Source organism: Halictus rubicundus, chromosome 3 (genome assembly GCF_050948215.1).
Source record: "Halictus rubicundus isolate RS-2024b chromosome 3, iyHalRubi1_principal, whole genome shotgun sequence".
Classification (NCBI taxonomy): domain Eukaryota; kingdom Metazoa; phylum Arthropoda; class Insecta; order Hymenoptera; family Halictidae; genus Halictus; species Halictus rubicundus.
Genome location: NC_135151.1, coordinates 17,370,673 through 17,393,388, shown reverse-complemented (window position 1 = coordinate 17,393,388; position 22,716 = coordinate 17,370,673). Strand labels below are relative to the sequence as shown.

Below are 22,716 nucleotides of genomic sequence, written 5' to 3'. Positions count from 1 at the left end.
TTTTCACTGTTTCCACACTTTCGTGCGATCAAGATACATATATTTCTTGGGAAAAGAAAAATAAAACGAGAAATAAATACTGAAAAATACATTGTATATGTGGGATCCTTGACTCGTGGGTCCTACGAATTGTAGATCGGAGTACATGTCTATGTTATTGGTATGAATGAAGGCGTGAAGAGTCGTGCGAGAGGTCGAGAAGCGAGTTTAGAGAGAGAGAGCGAGTTTTGGAGTGAGAAAGCGATCGAGCGAGTTCATGTTGTTTAATTTTTGTTTTTCATAACCATATATATTCTGTATCATTAAATGTTGTTGCTTTGATTTTCGTCTTTGATCCCTATGCACAAAAGATCCCTACAATCTTGGGGGCTCGTCCGTGTCTACGAAAATCCGTGAGTTGGGATATTCGTTCGTGTGAAAAGTGACAATTATTAGGGATCAAAGTGCTCAATAGGGATTGAAAGCAAGAGTGACAGTCGTAATTGTGACGATAAGAGTTTGTGACTTGTATAATTAATTAGTGCGATTTATTGTGGGTTATTTTTGTTTGCGCAATGAGTTTACCGATGAGATCTGCCAGTGACTTTACGGTATCAGAGTTAAAAGAAAAGCTACGGGCTATGGGACTGGGTACAACGGGTGTAAAAGCCGAATTAATACACCGACTAATGGAAGCTGATCCATCGGGTAACTGGGCGAAGGACAGTGAAACCGAATCGTCAGGCCGCGAGGAAGATCGGCAGTTAGGAGAGGCAGGTACCCATCGTGTGAGTGAGATGGAGTGGACTGACATGCAGCGAGAAATTGAACTTTGTCGGAGAGAGAAGAGATTGAAGGAAGACGAACTTAACCTGGCACGCAGAGAGATCGAATTTCTGAAAAATATGCAACAACTAAGAATCGGCGGCGATGGGCCGGCAGCTAATATATTTCGTCCGACAATACAAGACGAGATAACACCGCGTGTGACTGCATCAATGGTGGCGGAGATGTTAAATTATTTCGATGGCAACGTGGAAACATATGAAATGTGGGAAAAACAGGTGCGATTACTGAAGGCAACATATCGGGTGACGGATGAAATAATGAGGCTGGTTATTTCGTCACGTTTAAGAGGAAAAGCGTTCGAGTGGTTTCACTCAAAACCGGAATGCATCGCGATGCAAGTCGAAGAACTATTGAAAGGCTTACGAGAAATGTTTTACCGCGAACCAAACAGGATCCGGTTGCGGCAGGAGTTTGAACGGCGTATTTGGAGACGAGAGGAAGCATTTAGCCAATATATGCATGAGAAAGTGATTATGGCAAATCGTCTTAACATGAGTGACAGAGACGTTGTGGACTACGTTATCGAGGGAATCCCAGATTTCACATTAAGAAACATTGCCCGCGCTCAAAAACTGGAGACGAAGACATCATTGTTGGAGGCGTTCGAGGGGGTGTCGTTGTATGGGAAGTTCTTGCCGACGACGTATGCATCATATGCGAGGGCCAAGGAAAATTTGTTTCAACCACGGAGAGCAGAGGAGAAGACATTCCGACCATGGAGGACGGAGGAGAAGACGCTTCAACCACCGAGGGAAGAAGAAAGGATGTACCGTCAACCCAGATTCGATGACAGAGCGTATGGACCGATGCGAGTGGAAGAGAGACCGTTGCGACCACCGAGGGAGAACGAGAGGTTTACGTCACCGAGAGGCGAGAGAAGGGAAGTACCCAGAAATGTCAATCGTTGCTTTAATTGCGGTATGGAAAATCATTACAGCACGAACTGTCCTTTAAAAAATCGCGGCGCGAAGTGTTTTAAATGTCAGATGTTTGGCCACGTGGCAGCAAATTGTCCGAAGAAAGATGATGTGAATGCCATTTGTAATTTTTCAGAGTATACGCGCGAAAAATACTACAAGAATGTAAGGATGAATGGAGAGAGTTTAGCGGCATTAGTTGATACCGGTAGCGATTTGTCGGTAATGCGTGCAGAACAGTACGTAAGAATAGGGTCGCCAGCATTAGTACGACGAGAAATTAAATTTTGCGGAATTGGATCTCAAGCTAATAAGACGATAGGACAGTTCAACGCACGAATAGAGATCGATGGTAGTGAATATCCAATCAATATCTGGGTAATATCTGATACATTAATGCAGCATGATTTAATAATTGGTACAGATTTTTTGAACACTGTGGAGATAAATATCAAAGGGGGTGTAATTTCTATCCGTAGCGTTGAAAAAGAACACCAGTCTCAAGGTAATATACCCGAAATTTACAAAATTGATTGTATAGACGAAGCAAACAAGATTGATTTATCAGAAATTTCGAATACCAAGCATAGAAGCATCATTAACGATCTGATTAGAGATTATAAACCACTTAAAACACGGGAAACGGGTGTGAAAATGTCCATAATACTTAAAGATGACGAACCAGTTTATCAGAAGGCTAGACGTTTGTCCCCTTTTGAGAAAGGAGAAGTAGATAAACATATAAAGCAGTGGCTTTCCGACGATATCGTGCAGCCATCTCTTTCTGATTACGCTAGCCCAGTGGTACTCGTTAAAAAGAAAGATGGTACAACCAGGCTTTGTGTAGATTATAGAAAACTGAATACGAAAATAATTAAAGATCGATACCCGTTACCGTTGATCGATGACCAATTGGACGCTTTGCAAGGTTCACGAATTTTTACTACGTTAGATTTGAAGAATGGATTCTTTCACGTGCCTATAGATAAAGTTAGTAGGAAGTATACTGCTTTTATAGTACCGGATGGCCAGTATGAATTTTCTTATGTTCCATTTGGTTTATGTAATTCACCCGCAGTATTCCAGAAATTTATAAATGCTGTTTTTAAAGATTTGATTAACGAGAAAAAGGTTTTGACTTATATGGACGACCTAATTGTTCCCTCAACGGATTTTGAAACTGGTATAGAAAATCTAAAGATGGTAGTGCGTGTTGCGGAGGGATTTGGTCTAAAGATCAATTGGAAGAAATGCAGCTTCTTGCAGACTAAAGTAGAGTTTTTAGGGCACATAATTGAAGACGGAAGTGTTCGTCCATCAGAAAGGAAAACAGAGGCGGTTATGAAATTTCCACAACCACAAAATTTCAAGCAAAATCAAAGTTTTTTAGGTTTGGCTGGTTACTTTCGAAAGTTTATCGCAAACTATTCTGTGATCGCACGACCGTTAACAAACTTATTGAAATCGAACGTCAATTTTCACTTTGGGGAGGAAGAAAAATTTGCATTTGCGAAGTTAAAAACTATATTGAGCAATAGTCCAGTTTTAAAATTATATAGATTAGAAGCGGAGACTGAACTACATACGGATGCTTCGATGCATGGTTATGGTGCAATTCTTTTGCAGCGTAATAATATTGATAATAAGTTTTATCCGGTATACTTTGCAAGTGGAAAAACGACACCAGCAGAATCGAAATATATTAGTTACGAGCTGGAAGTTTTGGCAGTAGTTAAAGCCCTACGAAAATTTAGAATATACTTGTTGGGTATACCATTTAAGATAATCACAGATTGTCAAGCGTTTACATTAACGATGCGTAAGAGAGATTTATGTGTTCGAGTTGCGAGGTGGGCTCTTTGATTAGAGGAATTTAATTATAAAATAGAACATCGTGCGGGAAATAGTTTAAGACACGTAGATGCGTTAAGCCGAAATCCGTTACCGGAGTGTATGTTAATGAACGAATGCGAGGATAGCATAATTGCGAGAATTCGTAAAGCGCAGTGTGAGGATGAGACTTTGAAACCGATTTTCGAAGGAGTGAATGAAAAACGATTAAGTGGGTTCGTATTGCGGAATAGACTGTTGTTTAAGGAAATTGAGGGTGACGTGAAACTAATAGTGCCGCGTAGTATGCAATCGCAAATTATTCGACGCGTACACGAGAATGGTCATTTCGGGAGTTCAAAAACAGAGACTCTAGTTAGAAAAGATTATTGGTTCACAGACTTAAAATCAAAAGTTGAGAAAGTGGTGCGCAATTGTGTTCCATGCATTCTAGCCGAAAAGAAACATGGGAGACAAGAAGGATTTTTACATTCTATTGACAAAGGGAATATTCCATTAGATGTGTATCACATTGACCATCTCGGGCCACTGCCATCCACACGAAAGAGTTACAAGCATATTTTCGTGGTCGTGGATGCATTTTCGAAGTTTGTGTGGTTGTATGCCACAAAAACTACAGCTACCTCCGAAGTAGTAGAACGTTTAAAGAAACAATCAGCGATTTTTGGAAATCCTCGGAAAATTATCTCTGATCGTGGCACTGCTTTTACTTCAAATGATTTTCGAGAATATTGCAAATCAGAAGCAATAGAACACAGTCTGATAACGACAGGAATGCCAAGAGCTAATGGACAGGTAGAGCGTGTGAATAGGACACTTATACCAATAGTAACAAAGTTGTCTGCGCCCAAACCGGATGAGTGGTATCGCTATTTGGATATTACTCAGAAATTTTTAAATGCAACACCTCATAGAAGCATCGGTACAACGCCATTTAGATTATTGTTTGGGACACACCCAAGAATGAAGAATAACGCAGATATTCGTGAATTGATAGAGAGGGAATGGATTGATATGTTCCAAAGCAACAGAGAAGAGCAGCGGAATCAAGCTAAGGAATGTATTTTAAAAGTTCAGCGTGAGAATCGTCGTGGCTACGATAAACATAGGAAGAAGGCTCGGCAATACAAAGAAGGCGAATTGGTGGCCATAAAGAGAACCCAATACGGCCCGGGCTTGAAGTTTGCGCCCAAATATTTAGGTCCGTATCGTGTGACAAAAGTTCTAAGGAACGATCGTTTCGTTGTACATAAAGTAGGCGAGCACGAGGGTCCGCAGCAGACGTCAACTTCGGCAGAATATATGAAGCCCTGGATTGATGAGGCTAGCGACATCTCATCAGTCGAAGAATAAATAAACATATCTGGGGACAGATATCGTGCAGGATGGCCGAGTGTGGGATCCTTGACTCGTGGGTCCTACGAATTGTAGATCGGAGTACATGTCTATGTTATTGGTATGAATGAAGGCGTGAAGAGTCGTGCGAGAGGTCGAGAAGCGAGTTTAGAGAGAGAGAGCGAGTTTTGAAGTGAGAAAGCGATCGAGCGAGTTCATGTTGTTTAATTTTTGTTTTTCATAACCATATATATTCTGTATCATTAAATGTTGTTGCTTTGATTTTCGTCTTTGATCCCTATGCACAAAAGATCCCTACATATACTTTAAGGGGGCCGGCAGGCATTTGGCCTTGACTGTCACGCTATGTTACGCCTTTTTTTCTAGACATTTTACGTCTTAAATAAGTAAGTAGTCAATTGAAAATGCATACCACCGTGTTTGTACATGTCTTTGCTACGTCTGTCCAGAGCCCTTTTTTCGATACGAACACTAAATCTCTCGAAATTAAGAGAATCTCTCTGCAATATACGTATATGAACTTGCAAGGGTCAAAATCTTGACAAATTCACGCTTCAATATTGCAATGAGCAGTTTAAAAGTGGTCACTCGTGTTTCCTAAAAGTCCAATCTACGTCTGTCCAGAGCCCAAATTGCGAATTTCTACCTCATCGTGGAGTAATCTGTAATATTCGGCAGAAAACTCGCTTTCTGAAGAAAACTCGTAAAGATAAATAGCGACGTGATAGTGTCGTGTGTACGACATTGTACACAAAAGTTTGAAAAGGTCAATCTGACCGGCCGTGGTAGGTTTAGTGTTAATTGCGTCCGGTTGCTGATCGTGACATCCGGAGAATTGCGTCCACTCGCACTCCAAGTACGAGGTTATAGTGAAGCGGCGAGGCGAGCATAGTGGATAAAAGCATAGTGCGTGATTATAGTGACGCGGTTAGTAACGAGAAACAAACCATCTACTTTTTCTTTGGTATGCATCGAAATGTCGTCACGGAGACTTCGAAAGCTCATGTTGGCCGACAATATTCTTACTAAATACTATATATTAACTTCAAATTGTGTAAGACGCAGAATTAGGGAGTGGTGACCGCTCTCGTCACCGCTCCACTATATACAGTCGCATTTGATTACATTGGTTTGATTTTGCCGCGATGTTCACCTCGTTGCTATCCTCTCGATCATCACCGCTCCACTATAATCGCACTCTAAGGGAAGAATTCTTTCGTTCGCCGCGCCCCGGGGACAATCGATAATGTCTTACGCAGTTTGTCACTGGAGACCAACTGTTTGTCCCGCGCGGAACAAAGACGGAAATTATTACGTTACCGGCAGACTCATAATCTCGACGACAAAGGTAACGACTCGTTCGATCCTGTTCGAGGATAATGGCCGGAGGGGGCACCCCGCGGGAACGAACCCCGTTATCCGATAAAAAGCTTCCGAATCCCGATCGGATATCCGGGATCCCTGTATTTTGCATAATTTCGGGCAGCGTACGATTACCCGGGATATCCGAAGTGTTCCGCCAGCCGAGGTTGTTTCCGAGGAAGATTGTACGCTTCGCGCGTCGCGACGTCTATCTACCCTGCCGGAAGGGTTCCGGGCTCGGAAACAAGCGGGAGAACACGGGAGACGCGCGTGAAATTCAAACTAGCCTCCGGTGGCGGTTGGTCTACCGTGTCTACCGGGTCTACCTCGACGGGTATACGTAAATTCTATCCGCGAAGAAGGTGCGCCGGTGACTCTCGAGGCGGGAGACCCTCTCGAAGGTCCGCCGGTACCCGGGACACGTCTCGCTCCTTATACTCGGAAAACGAACCGCGAGATTTCTCTGGGAGACCGTGAGACAGGTTCGACGGCTGACACACATTATCCGCGGAGTTACGAAATTCCCTGGTGGGTACGCCGGTGGTGCCCCTCCAGTGTAATATTTCGAGAGACCCTGGGCCACGAATCTACGTTAGCGCTAAGAGATTGCTCCCCATACCCTTTTCCTGGGCCGGCCTCCATCCCTCTTCCTCTTCCGTTCCATTGTAATCATGGAAACAATCATTCTTCGCTCTCCTTCCCCCCTGCCTGCGCTTCTTCGCTCTAACCTCGACGATCTCGGTCCGTCCCCACCTCCTTCCACTCTCCCTCCCTCCCACCTTCTCCCTTTATCTCTCTCTCTCTCTAGTTCTCCCCGAAAACTTGCTTTTCCCCGCGCCTCGGCGTTCTCGTCCTGTCTCCGCTTCCTATCTATATCCGTCCATCTTTCTCGTCCTCTTTTCGCCTCCATCTCCATCACGGATTTCGGGCTAAAAGCCCTGTCTTCGTTCCTCCGGCAAGGCAGCGGCCGCCGTGCGCGGCTCCCGGCTCTCTCGGCTCTCTCGGCTCTCTCGGCTCTCTCGGCGTCGGCTCTCTCGGCGTCGGCGTCGGCGTCGGCGGCGGTGGCGGTGGTGTGGCGAGCTACCCTTTCGCTCGCCTCCGCAGCAATCACCGATTTGTCTGAATAAGCCCCGGGCAAGTATATGCTCGTGCTTACCCCGGGGAAACACCACTCCGGCCAACTCACACCCGTCGCCCCGTCGTCTCTCTGCCTCTCTTCGTTTCTCTCCGCTCATCTCTTCCTACCAGTCCGTCGTTCACCGATTCGGCCGCCCCTCTCTCTCTCTCTCTCTCTCTCTCTCTCTCTCTCTCTCTCTCTCTCTCTCTCTCTCAATATCAACCCCTCTACCGTTCGGGTGTACTTCTCTATTCTGGTCCCCACACCCCCGATCGGCCTGGCAGAGACTCCATACCCGAAAATACTCTGGTTCATCGATGCTCGATGGGAAGCGAGGGCCAGGGCGGGGATGAGAGCTAGCGGGACGAGCCAGCAGCCCAGGGAGTTGCCAAAGTCGACTTCGACGAGGACGACGAGACCTCTCTGTCCCGTTAATCACCGGCGAAAAGTCGCCGATACGACGGAGCATAAGCTGATACACGAGAGAACACGAGTTAGAGATCTTGGGATCGCAAGACCACGACAGTCGGTCTTTTAAGAGTCCGGGGCGAGCGACGTTACGATCCAACAGAGATCCTCCGAATGCAATTCCCTTATTCTCGGGGGTAACTCTCGACGGTACACAACGGGTTGCTTGCCTTCCCAACTTTCCACTATAGCCGGATGACCCGATGCGTTCATCCGTCACACCCGACAACAGTGCTGTTCGGTCGGTAGCCAGCGTCGTCGTTTAACCGCCGAAGGGGATTCTCGCGTACCCTAATCTCGGTTCTCCGTGGTGACGTTCTCTCCCGCGGTAACGGGAAAGACGTTGACCGCGCGTCGAACAATCGAGGATGTTAAAACTCGACGAAGACGGAATGTCGCCGGCGAGGAACCATTCTCGCGAATCGGAAGTTCCCCCTCCCCGTCGCGGAGGGGTGAGTCGGCCGGTAAACAAATACACGCGCGACGTTTGTTCGCCACGCAACGAGTTAATCACTCGCGGCAGAATGGCATTTAATTTCGTCTCGTTACCCGGCGCGCGAAGCTTAATGAATTGTGTTTCCGTCGCGAACTTCCGAGAAGCTTTCTCGTGTCCGACGGAGTTCCCGGCAGACGGACAAAGTTTCGGTTTATTTCCACCCGGTGAATGAATACGATGGCCTTTCGGGCCATGGAAAACTGTTGGAAAGTTAGCCCCGTCGCCGGTGTCGTACTCGGTGTCGGCGTCGACTCGGAGGGAGTCGCGACGCTTCCCCCGGAATGGAAACAGAGGCGGAAGAAACGCGTGCAAAAAGACGCGAGACACCGGAGCGCGACATCTGCCCGGAGCAACCGCGCGACCCATTTATTTCCGCGAGATTACCGAATCGCGAAATCTCGAATCCCCTTATCGGCGTGCCTCGGCGAGCCCAGCGGACCCACGTACCCGTGAATCCGTGAACTCGTTTGTACGCGGCCGGCATCGCATAATTAACGTTTCACCGGAGCGGCGCGGCGCGGCGCGGCGGCATCGTGTAATTAACGGCGGGCCGCTTCTTCAGCGCCAACATTTAAATCCCTTACCTTGTAGTTTCCAGGATTCCGAATCGTGCACGGTAGAATGGCTTCCTTGCCGATGGCCGCGGTCACATTACCGATCGGCTTCACGAAGCTCGGTGCATCTGCAATAACAAACGTTGCCTCGGTCAGCGCTGGTTCCGTATTCACAACGAATACAAAACGTTAAACATTTCTACCGTCTACTATGCCCACTTTATTATACTTTTTGTACTACGTGGACTTTGATCTACCATCGTAACGCTGTTTGAAAATATTATAGCAAGCAGGAAGAAGAAAGAAGAAAATCAGATTGAAAAGAACAATCGGCTGACGAGATCGCACATACGCAGGCTCACGAAAGTATTCGATCTGTACTTGAACAATAATTAATAGCAACATTAATTGGACTAATCAAACGTTTAATATGAAGTTGACCCTCCTTTCGCCGTCATTATAGCCCTGAGACGGTTTTCCATGGAAAATACTAACTTTGACGTCACATTTATGTCTATAGACCGCCATACTTCAACAATCTTCTGTTTCAATTCTTCTTTCGATGTAATCATTGTGGGCAATGTGTGTGGAGTATTGTACAGTAACCATTCTTGAACAATTTTTGCCGAACGGTTTCGGGTCATTGTCTTGCTGGAAGCAATAATTTTCTGGTAGGCCCAATTTACTTACGCTGTCTTTTAAATGTTCTTGCAAAATTTTCAAGTATTTCATTTTATCTAGAACATTTTATCTAGATGAATATGTGATTTTCAACCCCATTTGCTGCCATGCAACCCCACACCATCACTGAACTTTCATTATGTTTTGCAATTTCATTCATAGATTTTCCTTCCTTGTACCACTTTACTATTAGCTCTCTTTCCGGCTTTCTTGTTTCCGACTTTTTCCGATTCATTTTGCAAGAATTCGACTTTAAATAAATTGCGACGCGAGTTTTGAACAGTACTGCTCTTAGACTAGCTGCGTATGAACTGAGCAATGTTTGTTTATATTCGGCGGTGCTTAGAAATGTTACTAATACGACGATTGCCCTTACAGTTCGAATACTTTTGTGATGCGTTATTAAGCCTGATAAAGTCTTTCTAACTCGGACATGTGTTACATGATTTCAATGAAATTTATATACACGCATATTCCCCATACACGATACATACGACAATTTCAAAATATTTTGTATACTGTACAGTCTGTGTCCCTTTCAATTACGAATATATCATCGTTCGAATACTTTCGTGAGCCCGTGCACGTAACAACGGTGGTCAAAGTGTTGACCATGCTGTAGTCCTCGGTTGACCCGTACATTCGCGGACAATAGCGTCGCGAAAGCAGACACGAATATTAGAGATGCACATTTGGTAAATCGACCGATTCGAGAAAAGAAAAAGCAGAGAAAGAGATGGCTAAGTTCGTTTCAATTTTTGGTGTTCGTTGGGGTCGAGCTCTCGAGGATTTGGAGCAACGGAGCCGCGAAGCCTCAGCTCCAAGTTTTCCCAGTTTATAAATTGGCCAGCGAGGATGAGAAATTATGGAAAGGTTTGCAGTTCGGTTGTCGAACTGACGCGGCGCGCCCGCCTCCCTCGGTTCCTTTCAAGGCGATAGGGACCGATCGTCGCGAGTTCCTTCTTTCGAGAATTTAAATCGAACCCGTCCACCGTGCGCACCGCAGATTTATGAACGAAATATGGGAAAATCGTGGGAGCCTGGCGCCACCCTATATTTTTCCGGACGCGCGGAAAATATTTCACATCGCTTACAACGGGCGCGGATTCGATACGCGTGATTCGTTGCCCTCGTTAAAGCGTACGTGACGGCGCAATGACACCGATTAACAGCTTGTTGGCTTTCGCGTGTGACTTCGCACGATCGAGCGATCGACGCGACGCGACGCGACGCGACGATGAGGCATAGCCTCGATTTCGTATAGCCGACACCGGAAGGAAGAACCACGCTGGAAACGAATCCAAGACACGGTGAACAACGACAACGTGATAGTGTCTGGATACACGGTCGCGTTTTTTGCATAATCGCGCGGCTATTTATCGATCAGCTTCGGTCCGTTGTAAGGTGGCTTTACGAGGTAGAAAAATTGCAGGCGTATCGAGAAAGTTTTTACAGAGTGTTAGTCGCGGTCTGTGCTCGAGCGACGATTATAGCTTGCCGTGCGCGTGGACAGGGATGTCGGTGGCGCGGCAGGGCGCAGTTAACTCTCGAAAAAATAAGTGAAACTTGGTCAAGGCGATCGCGCAAATTCCAAAGTGTTCCCTTTAGTCCGGGAGTTCCGCGCGCAACTTCCCCGGGGCGAACTTTTCTCCGAAACGTACGGCAAAAGTTGGAATATTTCGCGGCAGTATGCGAGGGAGAGATGGAGAGAGAGTGGTGGTACGAGTACAGAACGAAAAAAAGAAAAGGATGATCTTCGATATCATAACGGAACGGGGAGGGGACGATCGGCTAGACGGGGCTGGCGAAAATGAAGTCGACGGAATCGGGGGGTCGAGACCACATGGCGCCGCTGTATCGGTATCGGCATCGACATCGACATCGACATCGGGCCGTGCCGTGACGTGCCTACCCAGTGAAAGTTTCGAAACGGAGCGCGGGGAAATGGCGCGATCCGTGGACACACCGGGACGCGACCGGAAAACGTTGCATCCGATCGGTTCTGTGCACCGAACGGGAAAAAACCGAGCTTCCAGCTGTCGACGAGTGCTGATGCACGGGTGTATACCGTTCTCCCTCCGATTCTCTCAGGCTCCTTTCGGGTTCTCGAGAACGCTCCTCGAGCGCGAACGAGAGCACGAAAGAGCCTCGAAGAGCGCGAACAGTTGGCGCGGCGAAGGGATTTGTTATTCGTGCGCGGAGGAAGGGCTCGGAGGGTTGAAAGAGTTGAGAGGGCGGAGGTTATGGAAGAACGTGGACGCGGACGAGAGGTTCGGGGCCCGGTGGACCCCCGCCGCTCTGCACCTCGAGAAAACAGCGCCGTCGTCGCGCTATTATGATAAGATATTCACTGACAGAAACAGGAGAGGGAAGGCATTTTCAGCTCGCGGCCCCGTGGATCTGGAATGTAATATAAGGAAACGCGGAGAGGAAGCCGGTGTGCAGGCGTCGTCTCGCCTCGTCTCGCCTCGCCTCGCTCGTGTCGCCTCGCGCCGGGGACGAGTACCCCTGTGAACAACCAACGGCCGAGAACCAGAGAACGAGAGAACCGGAGAGGCGAGGGGTGGAAAAGGGAGAAAAGAGGATCCGGAGGAACCCGGAAAACGAGGGACCGGTGGAAACGACGCCGAGAGGGGTGAGAGGCGCACCGGATCGTTTCGTTTCCCTCGGATTCGGATTCGGGGGGTGGAGGCGGAGGTCGAGGCGGAGGTTTTGGGCGCGCCTACATCGCGCGAGCAACGCCAACGTCGCCTTTTATTTTACGGCGAAATTATTCCAAGAGAAAAATAATTCAATCTCCGCCCGGTGTACAGGTTAGTCCGCTGCCTCTCCTCGAGCGGACGATTCGGATACGATTCGAAGAACGACGATTAGGAGCAGAGGATCCGGATTCTGCGGGAACCGGCTCCTTCTTCCGGATCTCTCGGGAAAATATTTTCCGCGACGGTTTCCTCGATGTTATTACCATCTCGGGAATGACGAAGCGCGCTTTAGCCGGGCCCGTAAACGCAACGCGCAATAAAACCAGCACGAACAATTCGCTTCCAGCGATAATACGGGCGACCGCGTGCACGCGGCTATTTTCATATTTTTTTTTCGAGCTCGGGTGTAACGTTTTGCGGCCGCAGCGCCACGCTGGACAGAAACTCGATGCAGCGATAATCGTAGATAAAGAAAGAATCGAACCGAGACATCGAGAGGGCGAACTCGTTGGCCGATAATAGTCCCAGACCGGGTTCCCTTCGTGCTCTCGTAAATTTTCAAATTCCCCCCTCGTGACGCTTCGGAACGCGACGCTACAGAAATATAATAGAAGAACGCGTGATTTAATGTGTTTGCGGTCTTGAAATTTTCACGCGACTAGGAAAATCGATTTGCTCCGACTTGATCTAGAATCTGAAGGAACGACGACGTTTACCTGGACGGTGAGAATTACTAAATTATTTTAGCGACGATTAACCCTTAGGACTCGAGTGGCGACTCTGAGGCGCCACTAAAAATTGCTGTATTATTATTCAAAATATTATTCGCATTATTAAATTTGTTTGTATCTAATAAATTACTAAACATTTTGGTATTGTATGAGTAAATTGCACCATTTTCGTATAACATGAAAAAATATATATAGGAAGGCAATATTCTAGGTCAGAGGAAATGTTTCGTGCGAAGTTAAAATAGCTTCGAGTGCAAAGGGTTAAACTACGTGGAGGAATTTCTGCGGTTGAAATCCTATCGAGGTGTATATCAAGTGGACTGTAAACTTAATCGAGACGGGTCGCTGTCGGTTGAACAACGTATTTGAATAGTAGCAGCGAGATACAGTTGCGATGTTTTTATTGTGACGGTTACTGTGCTTCTGACTTTCTTCAAGGAAAGTGGAGGAAAATATATAGAACTGGAAAGGAGAAGGGAGAGGGTGTATAGTCAGCAGGTAAAGGAAAAAACGGTTTACACGTGTTGGCCTTGGAAGAGTTTTAGGGACGGTCCGAGATATGATTTTTACAAGCCTTCACGGTAACTTAGGATTATCCCAATTCGGCCCGTAGCGGCGGTTTATTGCGGTACCCCTGGGACATGCGGAAGCAGTAAAACCTCTGTACGGTGCCCTTGCGCCCTCACAGAGGACAAGTAATGTTCCCGAAAATTCGGATAGCCACGCGCACGTACGAATCGTCACGTTAGGATAAGTAGATAGGTTCGATCGAACGCTCCTCGCACCCTGTACATCTGTTTCCCGAGAAACGATATTTGTTTACTTCGCAAAACCGACGAGGAACGGGCCAAAACTGGCAAGAACAGAAAACTTCCTTAAGATCGAACGGAATCGAATCGCGTGGGATCTCGGGGGAACGGGGCTGAGATATCGCTCGTCGTATTTCCCGAAGATCTTACGGACAGGATCGGACGGCAATTGGTGGCGGAGCGACGCGCGGCTAGAGAAAGAAGATTTTTACGCGCCGAGGACGTCGGCACGTCGGCTAACGTGAATAAAGAATCGTGGGGCCGGGGGCAGATGTTCGCTCGGCTGGCACGTTTCATAAAAATACATATCAGGAAGCGGCGATACTTTTCGCGAGCCGCACCTTCGACAAATTACTCTGTTATTTCGCGTCCCAGCCTCGCCGAATCGGGAGCCGAGCCGAGTCGAGCCGAGCCGTGCCAAGTAGGGTCGAGAGTGCTCTCGCAGGTTCGCTTTCCCGGGGAAGGTACACCGTAATCGTTTCCCGGTGAGGAGACAGCCTGAGAAATGGCCGGTACCGGCGCGGTGGAACGAAAATATGAGGAACTCTTCCGCGTGGAGATCGGGACCCGGCATTTTTCTTCCCCGCGGAGCGAAGCCGCTTTACTCGCGTCGCGTCGCGACGTTTGCGTAGCGCTGCCTCGTCGATGCCGGTAAGTACCCGCCGCGAGCACCCTCGCAATACCGTCCGATATCGCGAAATTCCTTTCGTTCCGTTCCGCGGGCTGAGGAACTGCTCCGACGAGCCGCGAAAGAATCTTTTCGTTTAGACTCGCTCCGCCCCGTCCCGGGCCGCTCCTCGCCGCATTTATCCGCTCCGGGCCCGTCTCGAAAACCCTTTTCTTCGCGGAATTAAACGGCGCGCCGCGACGATCGAGTATCGGAGGCTCTCGTTAACGCGAGCGACAATACGGCCGGCCCTCGACTATGTAATTCCAACGATAATGGAAAACTGTACGTCTCTGTGTATCGCATTAACTCGGCAACGGTAGCCCGTGCCGCCGTCGACTATTAACGTTGAAGAGCCACGGCAACTGAGAGATTTTCCTCAAACGAGAGTTTAACAAAGTTCCATGTTATTACGATAGAACAGAGAGAGAACTTTCGAGATAAGGGGGAGTACAGAAGGAAGCCTCACTTTCGAGGGAGGGAAACTTCTACTTCTTCTTCTTCTTGTTCTTCTTCTTCTTCTGCCTCCTTCATCGTCCTTCATTCTTCCGACGCTGCTTCTTCGGCTCGAAAGCGCAAACGTTTCCCTGCTCCTTTTTCGCGCAACGATCAGCAAATTTTTCTCCCGACGAACGCATTAATTCGCGAAAGAAACAACGCCGAACACAGAAATTTCGATCCGCGCCCGCGATTCTCCGCTCCGGCGCGGCGCGGAGCGGAGCGGCGGTGCTCGACTTCCGGAGCTCGCCGCGTTTCCGAGATATTTAAGTTTCATCGGGAAAGTTTTGCGGGACGGTGCATTTATTAAATCCTCTGGCATATTTGACGAGCAAATCTGCGAATTACCGTGTCAGTGTTGGAGTCATGACCGGGGCTGGAGTCGGAGCCGTAGTCGGAGCTAGGGGAGGGGGGGGGGGAGAGAAGGGCAAAACAAAAAGACTCCGCTCGCCCCGGCCGGTTCCATTCATTTATTAAAGGAACGATATTACCGTTCGCGGAAGTTACGTCGACCGAAAGCCAACGAAAGGCCGAGCGACGCGGCTCGACTCCGCTCGGCTCGGTTCGGCTCGGCTCGACGGTCCTCGACGCGTTCCGCTCGAATAAAAGATTTGCGAATTATATTCGCGGAGAGACTGAGAGAGAGAGAGAGAGAGAGAGAGAGAGGGGGGGGGGGGATAGAGAGGTGCGAGCAGTCCTCGCACACACCGTTGCCGTTTTAATTAATCGCGTATCGGTCCAATGGATCGCGCGCGTATTACTAACGATACTTTTATCGCAATTCACCGTGAAATTCGATTAATTTAATTTCATCCCACCCACCGTCGCCCCGTGTACCGTATGAATGTGTGTACACGCACGCGTGCTATAGCCACGTATCTAAATGCGGTGCGCCACTGTGTGCCCGTGCGACAGATAATATTTAACGCGCGTTAATACTCGCGAAAGATGGCGGGCAACGCGTGATCAAGGAGATGCAAGAATGGTGGCGGAAAATGGGTCGACGCGAGCCAAGGAATAATAAGAGGTATTACCGCGGCTACGCCTCGGCAAGGCGCAATTATCTGACCATTACGAATTAATAAATGCCGCATCGGCTTCGCAAAAAGAACACCGCTGTCCGCGAATCGCGTTTAAACGCTCGTTTGCGGCTGTTCCAACGCGTTTACGACGCTTATTAAATTCATTAACGGTCCGGCGCTGTGTCGCGTCCGATCGTTCCTTTGTGCGAAACTCGATCGTTTCTGAAACACGTATGAAACGCGTGTCGCGCGCCGACAGAACGGGTTAGGTTTAATCCTTGCTCACCCTAAATCCACCGCGCTTCTTTCGCATTTCATCGTGTTGCGCTGTAGAAACTGTTCTCGCGATTTTTCTCAGACTTGTTTGCTTCCGCAAAAAGAAGTCTATCCTTTTTACATGCGAATGCCACGGCGAAAAAAGTCTTCGTTCCTCGACGGGATCGCTGTACCGAAAGGAGCAACGATAAGACGCTGTTTCCTTTTACGATAGAGCGTGCGTAAAAAGAACTCGAGTCTCTTAAACGCATAAATTCGCGGCCCGATAACAGTAGAAGTCTCTTTCTTTAACCTGTTGTTCTCTAACATCGAGGCTCTAATATTTTCAGGCTCGCGATGAAGATTTTTCATATAAAATCCACGGAACGTTTAAACGTCTCTGCCGTTCTATTAAACTGAAATAAAATTCCACTTGGTTGTCATCGATACTTGACACCTGGTGGAAACATTCGAATATAGAAACAACGTAAACACTTCAGTCCTCGCATTGTTTGAAATAACCAAGATATTCAAGTGGACAGAGTTCGTGGGACGCTAAGTGTCTAATTACTTACGGACCAGAAACATTTGTACGCGCTAGGCGAATTTTGGTTCGACGCGAGGCCGGAGTCGAAGACAGGTAAAAGTAGGTATAATAGAAACGAGAACAAAGGGCCCGATGATCCTGGAAGATTCGAATGCATCGTTACCGGAAGAGAAACAGCGGCGCGTCGTCTTTTGCGAAGGGAAGGAATCAAACGCGGGCACGAAGGTTTCCGATCGCGGGGTAACGAGTCGCATTGAAAAAGCGGCTGCGCGCTCTTCGAACCGTGCCGAACCGAGAGATTTCAGCGAAAACATTTTCCTTGTTTCCATCGTTCGAAACTTATAATACCGCTCGCTGGCGCGCGCGTTCCCCTACGATCCGAATTCGACGGAACGTAGTTTTCGCAAATAAATTGGATTCGCCGCGGGAATACCGGTAAAACGACGAAGGTTTACGACGTCCCGGAAAGTGAGAAACGGCATCATCGCATACGTAACGATTTCCCGGTGCGAAATACCCGGTCGTTACTTATATCTTATTACGGCTCGACTCGCGCGAAACTCGGCGAGGTTTCGAGGAGCGCCGGAAACTTCGGTGTTTCTACAAAAATGTCTAACGACGATCGATAATCGCCGCCGATTATGGTTTACGGACCACCGTACATTAGCTCGGGAAGTGAATTTCGCGAACCTCTGCGCCCACCTTTTTTGTTTGCCTGTTTTCCCCGGGAAGGGAGAAACGTTATTTGGCTAATCAGCTCGCCTCGGAAATGAAATCTTGAGCGAGGAACGGCCGAGTAGCAACGATCCTCGATCCGTCTGTTCCACGAATCATTGACATTCTTTCGAGTTCCAATTCGTTTGAAATATTCGAGGCAGCGGACCGCGCGTAATTTCCGGACGACCGTTCGCGAGGGGTAAAAGATTAAATGAAACGTTACACCGGTGTGGCGCGATGCGACGCGGAGTGCGGCAGATTGCAACCGCTGCCGTCCCGAAACGCGAGAAAAAAGTGCGGTCACGGTGGTTAAGAAGATGCGCAAATAAATTCACGGCGAAACGAAAGTACATTCTGGCCGAAATTAACATCGATATTAAAGGTGAACCTAATTTCCGGTTCGCTTTGAAATTTTAGTTGGCCGCTGTCGCGCGGTTGGCTCTCTCGCCTCGACGTCGACGTCGACCTCGTCCTCGACCAAATACATACGTACCTACGGTTACACGTTACATACGTACCTACGGTTACACGGAAACTAAAACAACGCGACGCGAACTTTGCGGGCACACGGCCGCACGTATACACGCGAAACGAAGAGGAATCTTCGCCGGCGTATCTCTTTCGCGACGAGTCGTCGGCGGCGCGTCGCGACGCTTTAATCCGTGGTGACGTTAAGCGGCCGCGCGTGCTCTGTCCTGATTTCGAAACGAAGAGTCCTCTCGAACGCTCGCGACCTCAAAGATTTCGCCAGACGAATCTCCGAGAAACGTCGGAAAATCGAGACAAAGGGCCAGACTTTCTCCAGCGACGTCGACATCTCGAGGGACGGCTAAAGCAACGTTTCTCAGCCTTTTTTGGCTCGCTTTTGTCCGCTTTTCGAAATTTTTCTTAGCCGCCGCTCGAGCAAACTGTTTCCACTGTCTCCGGCGGAAAGTATTCGACCGAATAACGGCGCGCTCGTATCGGACGCGATTTTCGTCGCGAGTTCGTTGTTGGAACTGTTTCGTCGCGTCATCGATCAATGATCAACGACCAAACGAACGAATGCGGAAAAATTGCAATTCAAACGAGCATTCGTCTATGCTCGTTGAAATGTTCGCCGAACGTTCGCAGTGTCCGAAGAATGATTACTCGGTTTTACAAATATAAACAAATGCGACGATCACCGAATGTTCAGCTAAATACAGAATTTTGAAATAGGGCAATACGGCACATTCATTAACACTTTGAACGCCAAACTAGAAACCCCAAAAATTCCATAAAATCAAAGTAAGCTATTTAATGAAATAAAAATTGCACAAAATTAAATGTACGATACCGAGTAATCCTCCAACTTTCTCGCATGTTACGGATCCTAATTAAGTTTAGTACAATGAATATATCAACGTAAAAATTCATTTTAAAACCTGCACAAATAATTCTGTCGGCCACGTATGACTGACGTGGCGTTCAACGTGTTAATAATTACACATCGTTCCAACGAGCACGAATTTGTTGAAGCGGGGGCCGAACGAGCGTTCGTTCGTTTTGTCTAAACGCAGCATAAGAGAGAACAGTTTTTTTACCAAGTCGGTCCGCGTATTTGTCTCGCCTAATTTTCTCGAAACGGTCGTTTCGAAGCGGCGGGGATCGAACAACTCCGTCGCGACTCGGTTGTTCGACGGTGTCGCTGGATTAAAAAAAAAAAAAAATAAAGAGGGCGCGTGTCATACAAGTTGTACCGACTCCTCTTTCTCTTCACGACAAAGACAGCTACGATGATAAAAATCTTTTTGCGTCTGCATAATATCATAATAACTATGTAAATCAGGCCGGCGTACCAGCCCACAAACACAATCGGGCATTCGTATGCTAAATCCCCATTCCGCTTCGCCCACCCTCGGCCTCCATTTCACTTTGCTAGGCCCTGTATATATACATATACACATATATATATATATACGTACATACATACATATATATACATATATACATAAACTGTACATACATATGCATATAGTGTACGTGGTATATAGTATATATAAACGGTATGTACATGTACCCGAGTATATATGTACAGTATGTGCACCTGGTTATCCAACTCCGATAACGAGTTCAGTCCTCGAAAAAAGGGACCGTTCCTCCAGCTACCCTTCAAGCATTATCCGTCCGAGCCTCGAGGTCGGCTAACAAATCGTCTCTTGTAAAAAGTTGTCCGCGAGCAGCGATAGTCGCGCGCGAGCGTCGTCGTCGCGTCGCGTCGCGTCGCGTCGTATCGTCGTCCCTTGCCTCGGGATTTTCAAGAAGTACGACTCGTCAAAGGTCGAAACTCGAATCCGCGTGTTCTCGATCACGGTTGTTAGCGTCGACGGATTTTCAGCGAGGTCAAAGTAAGTTGGCGGGGGGACGTTCGATCTTTGTCGGATACTAAAAAATCTACTTTGTAGACTGCGGATTTCTCTGCAAAACGTCGGTCTCGTTATCGACTCCACAAATGTCCGAGTAAAAACGATTTCATCGATACTGATTTCACGAATCGAAGATTCGAAATATCCGAGTCGACGACCGGGCTTTACGACGATCCCTTAGCGGAGACAGTCGAGGGCAAAGGCTTAATATTTTTTTTTTTTTTTTTTTGGAGAACCGTTGGAACACTTCTGCGAGGGCAACGAACGTATAATTCCGAAGGGTGGCGCATCCATCATGCCGCGGGTCGGTGAAAAAAGGGGGACAGAGCGACGAAAGCAACGCGCGCGCGGACCGAATAACTGTTCGATTAATCCTGGCGGGGGCGATTATGCGGGGCGATAAACGCTCGCGGAAAGCAGTCCGACGGATGCGGTTCGCCGTTCGCTGCTCGTCGCTCGGGTCGAACTGGGACGATACCAAAGCGGATTATCGAAACGCGGCGTTCCAAGTCGAAGGTAAAGTCCCTCGTTCCTACCCAGATTCGTGGAACTTTAAATTCTCACGGCTCGAATCTCTGTCGAAACTTTTCTTCGCGAGGCGAGTCGGAGCAGGAAGGCGAAACCCGGAGGAGAGGAGAGAAGAGGAGAGACGAGCCGTAAATATATAACCTCGACTCTCGGTCGCATCTCTCCGGTGCGGCGCGGCGAGGCGAGGTGAGGCGAGGCGAGACGAGGCGCGGTGGTACCTCGCGTTTAAAGTCGCAAGCTGTTACAGCTCGCGTCGCTTAGCGTCGCGACGCCCAGCTGTCCCCTTTCCCTCTCGGAGCGGTGGATCACCTCTCCGCCACCCTGCGAGCCCCGTGAGCCCGTGAACCCGTTGTCCCGTGATGGCGGGGCGCGAACCACGTAGCCTCGCAGGACCCGCGGAAACGTCGATGCTACGGAGCAGAGTCGCCTCGCCGCCACTACCACCGCCGCTCTGCCACCACGATAATTCCATTTCCACGAACCCAGAACCGGTGCGAATTCGAACTTTAATTAATCGAATTCGCGGCCGTGTCCCCGGGTCCCACGACGACTCGCCTCGTCTCGCCTCGCCTCGACCTTTCCCGAGCCACCACCCACCTCCTGGGACAGGTTTCGATCCCGGAAATTAGTAAGATCGCACATGCGGAACGCGGGAGGTTTCCCGACTGCATAACTACTCGGTCGTGGCGCGAGACGCGCCGCCGAGGACCTGCGACGACAACGACGCACAAGGTGACGCCGCGTACACAGGGTGTGTCCGAAGAGCGTGTGCTCGAACCTAACCGGAAATCCATTTGGAAACGGTCCGCGAAGTCGTCGTTCGCGAGACAACCGATAGCTACGTGGACCGAATACCGAAAACGGTCGGTGCGATCAAAAAGACACCGGACCCCATCGGTTCTACCGTGACCGTATCGAATAAGGTCCAAGATGGGATTTTCGAAACGCGATTTCCCATTTGACCGCGTGCGTCCAAACGTACGGCACGTTGCGCAGCTATGTACGCGGACGATAGTTCGATTAAGCGCGAGAGACGCGTCGCGCTAAAGTTTAAAACGGGTCAAAATTCGATTGCTTTTGCTATTGGCGAAAGAGGAGAAAGAGGACGAGGAGATTCTTTTAGGAGTTCTCGCCGGGGAGAAAAGAAAGCAAAGAAAGAACGTGGCACCATCGACCGCAAACCAGCCGCAAAAGTTTTGCTTTCGACCGTTGCGTCGAACGCGCTGGCGTATTTCGGGAGCACCCTGTATGCATACTGGAAAACTGCTCACGCGCGCGAACGAGAGCAAAGTGGAGGAAGGTGCACGGCATGAGCTCGCGATTCGCCTCACGCTTCCTCGTCCCTTGATACGACGCGGCTTGGTACCTCTAGCGGGGTCTCTCTTTATACGGAGAAAAGAAAAAAAAGTTTATTAAAGTCGGCCCCGGGAATTTGCAACTAAATGCTTTCCTTCGGGAGGGCGCGAGACCGGGAGCGAGATCGAGCGTTCGCTCTGGCTGTTGTCCTCGCGGCAGACGGCAGACGGCAGACGGTAGACGGCAGAGGTGGCGGGCGGTAGGTGGGAGGCGGCTTCAACAGATTGAAATCCGGGATTAGTTATAGCGGGGATCGGAGCCAGGGAAATATTAGCGCGTTCCGAGCCGCTGAATCGTTTCGAATAGAACGAAAACGGTGTCGGCCGGATGGGCGCCGCGCCGCGCCGCGCCTCGTCGTGCCGCGCCGCGGCAGGGACGGTAGAAAGCGTAGTCGGGCGCGCTCATCCGAAAGTCTAATATCTGTATATTCCACGCGGCATGCCAACGTCGAATCAACGCCGACCCGAGTCGAGTCGAGTCCTTCCAATTTTCCAAGAATCTGTCCGTTTCGAAAAATAACACCGTCGACTACGTAATTAACCGACTCGAGGGAATCAAGGGAATCGGGGGGCTCGAGAACAGCGAGGGGTGCCGCGAAATGACAAACGCTTCCTTTACGCTCCAAGCGTCTCGGAAACTCGTCCGTTGTTGTATGTATATATGAAATTATTTGCGTCGGCAGACGAGCCTCAAACGTCGTCTCGTCTCGAGCAGCTCTTTGACGCGAGGTTGTCAAGCCGCGTTTGGATATCGCGTGCAAGGAACAAAGGACCTCGAACACATCCCGATCGCGAGCTCTGGCATAACAAAGGGTATATCGCGTCTGTCGAGACTCTCGAACCCGCTGGGCGAACTTCCGAAACTATT

The 22,716-nt window shown here is 48.8% G+C and overlaps 1 protein-coding gene across 1 annotated transcript in view; it reads right to left on the bottom strand.

The window, feature by feature from the left end:
• LOC143352835 (lachesin) overlaps positions 1-22,716 on the bottom strand; it is a 59,609-nt gene that overhangs the window by 20,345 nt on the left and 16,548 nt on the right. Inside the window, exon 3 of the mRNA XM_076785734.1 lies at positions 8,980-9,077. Coding sequence (XP_076641849.1) covers positions 8,980-9,077 — 98 coding nt within the window. The remainder of the gene's footprint in view (positions 1-8,979; positions 9,078-22,716) is intronic.